Source organism: Hordeum vulgare, chromosome 2H (genome assembly GCF_904849725.1).
Source record: "Hordeum vulgare subsp. vulgare chromosome 2H, MorexV3_pseudomolecules_assembly, whole genome shotgun sequence".
In the NCBI taxonomy this organism is placed as follows: domain Eukaryota; kingdom Viridiplantae; phylum Streptophyta; class Magnoliopsida; order Poales; family Poaceae; genus Hordeum; species Hordeum vulgare.
The window spans coordinates 613,343,632-613,354,285 of NC_058519.1; the positions used below are offsets into that span (position 1 = coordinate 613,343,632).

A 10,654-nucleotide genomic window follows, 5' to 3' on the forward strand; every position below is an offset into this window, starting at 1 on the left:
AAATATGCAAGGATTTCCCCGCGGCCTTGGAGCCTTGCGTTGGTGTTCCCTTGAAGAGGAAAGGGTTATGTAGCACAGCGGCGGTAAGTATTTCCCTCAGTTTGAGAACCAAGGTATCGATCCAGTGGGAGGATCGCGTCAAGTCACAAGTACCTGCACAAACACAAAGAGCTTGCACCCAACGCTATGAAGGGGTTTCCCTTATAGATTGTTTGCAAAGTGAGAATTAAAAGCAAAAAGTAAACAAAGCAAAGTAAAAGTGAAAGTGGAGACGATAGTTGTGAATAGACCCGGGGGCCGTAGTGTTCACAAGTGGCTTCTCTCATGAAAGCAAGTAGACAGTGGGTGAACGAATTATTGTCGAGCAATTGATAGAACCGCGCAAAGTCGTGACGTTATCTATGGCAATGATTATATCTATAGGCATCACGTCCAAAACAAGTAGACCGATACTTTCTGCATGTACTACTGTTACTCCACACGTCGACCGCTATCCAGCATGCATCTAGTGTATTAAGTTCAAAAGAACAGAGTAACGCCTTAAGCAAAATGACATGATGTAGACGGACAATCTAAAATCTATGATGAAAGGCCATCTTGTTACCCTTGATGGCAACAACATTATCCGTGCCTTGCTGCCCCTTCTGTCACTGGGAAAGGTCACCACACGGTATGAACCCAAAACCAAGCACTTCTCCCATTGCAAGGATCATAGATCTAGTTGGCCAAACAAAACCCAAGACTCGGAGAGAATTACAAGGATATCAAATCATGAATATAAGAAATCAACAAAGACTCAAATATAATTCATAGATAATCTGATCACAAATCCAGGATTCATCGGATCTCGACAAACACACCGCCATAGAGGATTACATCGGATAGATCTCCATGAAGATCATGAAGAACTTTGTATTGAAGATCCAAGGGAGAGAAGAAGCCATCTAGCTACTAACTACGGACCCGTAGGTCTGAAGTGGACTACTCACGAGTCATTGGAGAGGCCATGATGTTGATGTAGAAGCCCTCAAACTACAAAGTCCCCTCTGGCAGGGCACCGGGAAGGGTCTCCAGATGAGATCTCGCGGAAACAGAAGCTTGCGGCGACGGAAAAGTGTTTTCGTGGATGCCCTGGTTTTTTCTGGGATTTTAGGGAGTATATAGGCGAAAGAGCTAGGGCAGAGGAGCTCCAGGGGGGCCACAAGCTTGGTAGCCGCGTGCTCCCCCCTGGTGGCAGCTACAGGGCTTGTGGGCCCCCTGTGGCTCTCCTATCTTGGCCCTCAAGTCCCCCGATCTTCTTCTCTTCTGGAAAAATTTATTTCGGGGATTTTATTCCGTTTGGACTCCGTTCCAAAATCAGATATGAAAAGAGTCAAAAACACAGAAAAAACAGGAACTCGCACTTGGCACTGAATTAAAAAGTTAGTCACAAAAAAGTTATAAAAGGTACATAAAACATCCAAAGTTGACAAGATAACAGCGTGAAACCATCAAAAATTATAGATATGTTTGAGACGTATCACTAGCCTTGGGGCACAAGGGCTCCAAGGGTGCGTCGACCGAAGGGAGAGGAGGAGTCCTTCTCCAATTCGGTTTGGGGAAGGAGAAGTCCTCCTCTTCCTTCCCACCTCCCTCTTTCCTTTTTTTCCTTTGGTTTTTTCACTTGTGGCACCATAGCCCTCTTGGGCTGGCTCCACCAGACCACTAAGGGCTGGTGCGCCACCCTAAGACTACTGGGCTCACTCCCGGGTGGGTGGGACCCTCCCGGTGAACACCCGGAACCCATTCGTCACTCTCGGTACATTGCCGGAAATGCCCGAAACTTTCCGGTGACCAAATGAAACCATCCTATATATCAATATTTGTTTCCGGACCATTCCGGAAACCCTCGTGACATCCATAATCTCATCCGGGACTCCGAACAACATTTGGTAACCACACATATAACTCAACTATACTAAAACATCATCGAACCTTAAGTGTGCAGACCCTGCGGGTTCGAGAACTATGTAGACATGACCCGAGACACTCCTCGGTCAATATCCAATAGCAGGACCTGGATGCCCATATTGGATCCTACATATTCTCGGAAGATCTTATCGGTTGAACCTCAGTGTCAAAGATTCATATAATCCCGTATGTCATTCCCTCTATCCTTCGGTATGTTACTTGCCCGAGATTCGATCGTCAGTATCCGCATACCTATTTCAGTCTCGTTACCGGAAAGTCTCTTTACTCATTCCGTAATACAAGATCTCGTGACTTACACTTAGTCACATTGTTTGCAAGGCTTGTGTGTGATGTTGTATTACCGAGTGGGCCCCGAGATATATCTCCGTCACACGGAGTGACAAATCTCAGTCTTGATCCATACTAACTCAACGGACACCTTGGGAGATACCTGTAGAGCACCTTTATAGTCACCCAGTTACGTTGCGACGTTTGATACACACAAGGTATTTCTCCAGTGCCAGTGAGTTATATGATCTCATGGTCATAAGAATAAATACTTGACACACAGAAAACAATAGCAACAAAATGACACGATCACATGCTACGTTAATAGTTTGGGTCTAGTCCATCACATGATTCTCCTAATGATGTGATCTAGTTATCAAGTGACAACACTTGCATATAGTAAGAAAACCTTGACTATCCTTGATCAACTGGGTAGCCAACTAGAGGCTTGTTAGGGACATTGGTTTATCTATGTATCCACACATGTATTTATGTTTTCATTCAATACAATTATAGCATGGATAATAAACGATTATCTTGAAACAGAAAATATAATAATAACTATTTTATCATTGCCTATAGGGCATATTTCCAACATGATATAATAAGGTTTCACCTTCATAATGACCTTCCAGATTGACGAATCCATAAATTTGTTCTTCAGCGAAGCCACATCATCTTTTCTAAAGTATTTAGCTTTGATCACCTCTTGCCACAATCCATTCTGGGTTTCAATTTTCCACCACCATTTAGTAAGAAGACTGATGTTCTGCTTGTGGAGGTCTTTCACTCCCAAGCCCCCTTTCTTCTTGGATCTGCAGATACGTTCCCATTTCACCAAATGATATCTCTTGCGCCCCTCATATTCTTGCCAGAAGAACTTTTTCCGGTGTTTATCCAGCTTATAAATCACCATCTTAGGAAGTAAAAAAGATGAACATATAATAGTACACAATACTAATGAGAGAAGATTTCATCAGGATCAGTGAACCCCTCGAGGACGCAGCATTGCCTATCCAGGTCGCACAACATATCAGAAACCTTCCATCCACAAAGGACCAATCCAGGTTTCTAAGATTGGTATAACTGACCGGGACCCCCAAATATTTCAGAGGAAAATGCCCAATCTGGCAATTGAATAAGTCTGCATAAACTTTCAAGGTATCAAGGTGGGCTACTTTTACGATGGCGTCTACCTAGTTGGAGTTTTCGGCCAACACTAATTTCTTCCATCATTGATGGCAGTGTAACATTTGAATAGGACCTGCTAAAGATATCACTCTATTGGCTCATTACGGTTGTATCAACTCGATATAACGAATGAATGAAAATGTCCTTTATCGAGAAAATTACGCTAGTCGACTGCAAGTGCGCCAACAACTAGTAACTGGGAGTTCCATCACCACGACCTCAAGGCGTTCACTCCCCACTATCATACGTACCGTCCTAGAATTCCAGCTTCTGCAAGTTAGCAGTGGATCCATGTTGCAAACCAAAACACACACAAAAAAAAAAAGAACCATCATCTTTGTCAAATTCTTCCACCCAACATGGTGCATGTATTAATTTCCACAATGGATATTTAGTCACGTGGTCACCTGTATAAACAAACAGTTAGTGGGGCTGTGAGGAAAATATCAGCACATCATACGTAAGATAGCAATGTAGAGTAGCTGTATCGTGGATGCCAACTCAAACTACACGGTGATATTAGTGATTGATTATAGTTGTTGCTAGTGTACCATGTTGTTGCTGGAGCATGCAGCTAGCCCACTACTCCCCGTCCCCGGCCACCTTTATGCCTGTATAAATAGGCACCCTGATACGTGCTTCCAGCGTACAATTACCAAGCCCAAAACACTAGCTTAATTACCCTGACAGACATTGTTAGGTCTTGTTAGTGAAGTTAGCTAGGTAAGAAAAACCATGGAGGCTTCCCGTGCCTTGGCTGCACTGCTTGCTGTGGTGGTACTCGTGGTCTGCTCTCCGGCGCCTCGTGTTCTCGCCTCCGACCCAAGCCAGCTCCAGGACTTCTGTGTTGCTGATATAATGAACCCTGGTATATAGATATATTCATCCATCTTCTGATTGACAAACATCATGCTTAATTACTTTGATGCAGCATGTTTGCACTCGTACATATGCATGTGCAAACACGTGGGGCGTATACGTGTTGGTTTTAGTTTAGAGCATATTTATTTCTAAATAGATCGGAAAATTCTTATGTTTAGTCAACAATTACAAGCCTCAATTAATTTCATGATACAAGAGTTTTTAATGGGATTCTTTTGATTTCAGCCACCCGGTATTTTTAAGCCAGCTAGAAATCGTGTAGAAATGTACGTCTCCACTAATTATACATAAAAAATGCTTCTGGAAAAAGTTTTTCAGATAATTGATTTACGACTTTTCAAAATAGTCACGATGTGATGTGCAATACCGAGAAATAGTTTGATGCGTAGGATTTCCAGATCTGTGCTTTTAAGTATATTATTTGTATAGAGTATAGATTTACAATTATATATCCAATGGTCCTAGACAAATGTTATACCCTCCCTTAATTAATGACTCATATACTTATAATACATATTGCCTCTTAAATATTCTTAATGTCATTGCGTACTAATTTTTCATGTGAAATTTTACTAAAGGGCACACAAACAGTTCATGTCATGCCTTTGGAATTGTTGAACATTGTATTAAATTACTACTATGATCTATATATGCACGCATAAAAAGATACAGTGTTTCTTATTATTTGTTTGATTTGACATGTACTACTCAAATACTCCCTCCGTCCGAAAATATTTGTCCGAAAAATGAAAAAAAAATGTATCTAAAACTAAAATACATCTAGATACATTCATTTCTCGGACAAGTATTTCTGGACGGAGGAAGTAGCATGTAAAATTATCAGATCTTTTGTAGCTTTCTTACACATCAACAATATTAAAGATATTACATAAAAAAAAAGAATATTGAGTAGGCTCTTAGAAAATACTACTGTATTAAAGATAAGAGAACTTTTCAAATATAAAAAAGATACGTGCATATCAGGTGAACTGTTTCTTATAATTTTGACATGTTTCCATAAGTTAATTAGGCTAGTTGAAGCACTAGCATCCAATAAAATATACTTCCTCCATTTTAGAATATAAGATGTATTGATTTTTATGCAAGTCAACCATTTGAATGTTTGACCAAGATTATAGAATAGGATGACAATACATGTGCAATACATAATAGATAAAGTATGAAACTACTTTGCATGATAGATCAAATGATATAAATTTCGTATTGTGAATATTGAAATATTTTTCTAAAAACTCTGACAACATGCACTCATTTAACTTTTGAAAAAATAAATACGCCCTATATAAAAGAACAAAATAAAAAAGTAAGCATATCTTAAATAAAAAATTGTACGACCTGGTAAACTTAGTAGTGACACTACAGAAAAATACTTGTAAGCCAAGTATCATAATACTCGATGAAGGCCCTTTTAACCTCGGCTTACACTGTTCGGCTTAGATCATACCGGTAACTAAGTGTAAGCCGAGAGCTTTTCGCGGGCACTCGGCTTAGGGCACGTACAATGATGCTATCTTAGGAGTGCCACATAGGATAAATGATGAGGTGAAGGAGAAAGAAATCGAAAAAAGGCTTTGCCTTCTCTTATTTAAGAGAAGACAAGAGGTGATCTCTTAGCACAATATGTCTCACCATGTTTTTAAAATTAGCTAATTATCTATACCTAATAATAAAGCGGCTATTGCTTCCGTCGGAAAACCCATCGCGATATTTTTGTAAAAAAGCCCCTGTAAATTTTGTTATCCAACCCGCGCTCCATCATTTATCTGCAACGCAAAAGGAAAAAAGGATTCGCTGCAAAAATTATACCTGATCGCATCGCCTCCTCCCGTCGACCCTGGGCCACCCTGGCCTGTGCCCAGGCCGCCGCCACACCACTCGCCGCCGCGGTCGACCCCAACCGCCACCGCTGCCGATCTCAACCCACCCGCCTCCGTGGCCGTACCTCTCCCCGCTCATTGCCCCCGTTGCGGCGCTCGAGCGCATCGCGTCGACCCTGGTCCATCCTGGCATGTGCCCAGGCCGCTGCCACACCACTCGCCGCCGCGACCGACCTCAACCACCACTATTGTCGATCTCAACCCACCCACCTCCGCGGTCGTACCTCTGCCCGCTTGCTGCCCCCGTTTCGGCGCTCGAGCACAACTTCTGGATCAAATCAACGTGACAGCTACAATGACTGGGGATGATGCGTCTGCAAGATGCAGAAAAGTGGCGGCGCGCGGATAAGGCGCGGCGGAGCGAAGTACTTGCAGGTGGAGGCGGGCCTAAATGGCTCACACGGGGAACTTCGAGGTTATGGCGCGGCAACGGCGACTCCTTATGGCCAGATAGAGGCGCCTAACCCTTGCTCCCCTCATCGTATCCCCTCCTTCGGCAGGAACTCATCATCTGGTGAGATCCCCTCCCCATGCCTCCAACCGTGTGGCAAGCAACGACAAGAAATTTTGTTTTGTGGGGATTTGTTTGCTGATGAATGAATGTATTGAATGTAAGATTGTGTTGTTTGTAGAGAGAGAGAATGGAACACCATCTTTAGTTTGTCATCTGATCCCACATTCTCTACCCCATGAGTGAAATAAGATAACAGTCCATTGATCAATTCACGTAGCCTCTTTGTTTTGCTTTGTTTGTCCCGCTCAATTTCTCATCATGGTGGAATTAACAATGAACGGGTTGATTTCTCAACAAAATAGGATAGGACTCGCTACATTAGTTAGTTAGCTTATTATTTTAATAAATCAAAATGATTATAAAAAGATTAAAAGCGTGTGGTATTTTTTTCTCCCGTTGCAACGCACAGGCCCTTTTGCTAGTATAAGATAAGGCTAAGAGACGATCCATTGTATACTCTCTTTTTTGCTATCTCTAAATTATATGCAAGATTTAAGATAAGATTATCTTATCAACCATTATATATATGCCCTTATCAATAAGTTAAGCTCAAAATCACATGACGGCTGCCCGACGAAAACGGAGGTGCCATGTGGCCCTCTGCAAGCCAAGGCCCCCAATCGGCTTCATTTGGTACTAGGCGCAGACCCAGAGGTTTATAAGTTGAGTACCATTGAATTTACGCCTGGGCTTACATCCACATACCGTCAACTTATAATTTTTCTGTAGTGTAATACTCCTTCGTCTCCAAAATTTGTCCTGCATGTATCTAAAAACTAGAACGTAATTAGATACATTCATATCTAAATAAATCTAAGATAAAAATTTCGAAACGGAGGGAATAACTATATTCAACCTTGAGAGTTTTTTTTAACCTTGGGACATGGAAATTGCCTACGCAACATGGTAAGATTTAACTTTGGTGTGCAACTGTGCATACATGCAGTGATTGTGAATGGGTTCGTGTGCAAGAACATGAAGATGGTGACGGCGAACGACTTCTTCTTGCCCGGGCTTAACAAACCGGGGATGCTGAACGCTCAGGGCTCGGCGGTTACGCCGGTGACAGTGCGGCAGCTGCGGGGGCTGAACACGCTGGGCATCTCGATGGCGCGCATCGACTTCGGGCCCAACGGCGGGCAGAACCCGCCGCACACGCACCCCCGCGGCTCCGAGATCCTCACCGTGATCATGGGGCAGCTGCTGGTGGGGTTCGTCACCTCCAACCAGCCGGACGGGAAGAACCTGCTCTTCACCAAGCAGCTGGTGGAGGGCGACGTGTTCGTGTTCCCGCAGGGGCTCATTCATTTCCAGGTGAACAACGGTAAGGTGCCTGCCGTGGCCATCGCCGCGCTCAGCAGCCAGGACGCCGGCGTGATCACCATCGCCAATGCTGTCTTTGGGTCCACGCCACCCATCAGCGACCTCATCCTCGCCAAGGCCTTCATGACCGAGAAGGACACCGTCGACTGGATCCAGGCCAAATTTGCGCCGGCCATGAGCGGCAACAGCAGCATGGGAGGAGGCGGCTACGACATGCCACCCGGCGGCGAGGGTGAAGGCGGCAACAGCACCGGCGGCGGTGGCGGGTACTACCCTGGCATGCGCAAGCGGAAGCCCTAAGCACGGACAAAACGGCCGGCTATCCACGCGCCTATCATAATACGGAGTACTAAGTATAAGTAAACAAAACATGCATCAAGCCAAGTACTTACTACTGGCTTAGTTTACGATGTGTACCACCAGCAAGTGTGTTTGTGGATCGAGGAGGAGTACGTGCGTACGTGCTAGCTCCCGGCCGGTCCTGTAGAATAAACGGTGTGGCCAAAGTGCATATCAATGTACTAGCTAAATGCTGCTAAACTTCAATATGAAATAATAAAATCCTGTTTACTCTAGCCAACTTATGTTTTAATCTTTTATTTTCCGGCTCCTGTCCCACCCCCTTATGCGCACCATGGCGTCGACTACCAGGCAGCCATGATCATCAAACAAAATTAAAGGATATATATATATAGGATGCATATATCTTGGATAAGTTGTGCAATGATAACAGATAACCAATAGTACGGCAGCAAAACAGACCTCGACAACAAAAGGTTTAGTATCAACCAGACATCTAGTGATCTTCTTCCCTCATGGTTTGTGCTGGTGATGGGAGTAGATTTGCTTCGGCGATAGTCGATGATGGACGAGACGTCGTTGAAGATGGGCGGGTGTGGCTGGAGGCCGGCCATCTTCCGACGAAGGTAGTGGACAATGAGCTCCACATCCGTCGGGGCAAAGTGGTAGCCCGGAGGCAGGTTCAGCACCGACCGTTGCTTGTCTTCTATGCTTTGCTTTATTATTACACGGCCGTTTGCACGCACCCGGCCCACCTCCATCGACGGCGAGCCGCGGTTTTAGGTCGAGAGATGCAAAGTCACATCAGAGAGGATTCCGTACCTAGGAAGTAATTGGACAATGCTTTATGTACCGCTCGGCCCGCCTGCAAAGCCCACGCCCGTAGACTCCTCTGTTAGGGATTAGGTCGTGTTTAGAGGCCGAATACGGCCATCAAGATTTGCTGGTGGATCATTGTACGCGTTGTGTAAAATAAATAGTGGCCGAAGTGCATAAGTGTACTAGCTAAATGTTGTTCAATTCCTTCCACATTTTTTATCCATCTATACTATCACTATCATTAGTCTCTACCTAATAATAAAGCAGATGGTGCTTCTAGTCATACGTCATGGTGTTTTTACAAAAACGTTCTGTCTTTTATAGTAATTAACTTGCAGTCCTTCTGTTAGTCAGATCGAAACGTTTTTTTTCGTTTTACGCAAAACCCCGTGTATTTTTTGGTAAACAACCCGCGGTCCAAATCACCCTCGCTGCGCTCCGCCCTGCTCCCCGCGTGCCGCCGGCCACCTGCTGCCTCCCACCTGCTGCCCCGACCACCTCCTGCGTTGCCCCGCGTGTCGCCGGGCACCTCTTGCCCTGACCCGCCCCACGACCTTGCGCTAGCCCGGTATCCGAGAACCTGCCGGATCTCGCTGGATCCGGTTGGAAGTAGTGCTCAGGGGGTGGATCTGGAAGGAAGGCGGCCGGAGCTTGGAGCACGACGGTTCTCGGACGCAACATGGCGACGGGTACCTGTGAGAGAGGAGAGATATATACGAGCAGGAGAGGAAAGGGAGCATGGGAGGAAGGAGATGGGATGTTGGATGGAGAGAGAATGGAGGTGTCCACCATTCTAGCGGACCTCACGTCAATTATGAGGGCCGGTAACCGCCGCTACCGCCGCCGCCAGCAACAGAAGCTGTAGCAGGCGCGACCGAGAAGCGTGGGCATCGCCAACCCGGAGACCCTACTCGCGTTCCCCGAGCATGACGAGGCGCCAGCGGCGGAGGACGAGGCCAGCGTGTAGTACAAGGTGAGCCGTCGGGACGCGATTTCAATTTCTTGCAGCTTGTTGATGTGCTCCTCCCCCATCTGCCTCCACTAAGTGGGCATTGGAGGTCTTCCTCTCCAGCTACCCTCCACCAGCACCATCGTTGCCATGTTCTTCTTTTGTAAGATGAGAGTGTTGTGCCGGAACTGTCCAATGTCGCCTCCAACTACTTCGTCGGAAGACCATCTGCAATCCTACGTTGCTCCACACACCGCCGGAAATCCGGGTGCCGATTCTCCATGAGGTATTGCATATTGAAGCCACAAGGAGAATTGGAATTATGCTATTTGTTTTTCTGGAAACGTGCAATTAATGAAGCAAACACAAACTTAACCTTAATTTGCTACTTCCTGATCTTTAATTAATTTTTCATTGATTGGTTCATTTGTTGTGTTTAGTTAGTCTATCCACAAGCTAGAGAGACTAAGAATAAAAAGAACAATGTCTAAGGTAACGATTCACTTTGTACAGGTTGCCACGATATCATATTTGGTTTGG

The 10,654-nt window shown here is 45.0% G+C and overlaps 1 protein-coding gene across 1 annotated transcript; it reads left to right on the forward strand.

Moving 5' to 3' along the window:
• The first annotated feature begins 4,078 nt into the window (after positions 1–4,078).
• LOC123430806 (germin-like protein 4-1) lies at positions 4,079–8,619 on the forward strand. Its single transcript, XM_045114645.1, has 2 exons — positions 4,079–4,297; positions 7,670–8,619. The coding sequence occupies exons 1-2, from the start codon at positions 4,165–4,167 to the stop codon at positions 8,344–8,346; spliced, it is 810 nt and encodes a 269-aa protein (XP_044970580.1). The 5' UTR covers positions 4,079–4,164; the 3' UTR covers positions 8,347–8,619.
• The last annotated feature ends 2,035 nt before the right edge of the window (positions 8,620–10,654 follow it).

Bases quoted from the DNA above. Each gene is read 5' to 3' on its own strand.
- LOC123430806 (XM_045114645.1), top strand. From the start codon at position 4,165: ATGGAGGCTTCCCGTGCCTTGGCTGCACTGCTTGCTGTGGTGGTACTC. The intron at 4,298-7,669 runs GTATATAGATAT...GCATACATGCAG, and splicing joins TGCTGATATAATGAACCCTG to TGATTGTGAATGGGTTCGTG.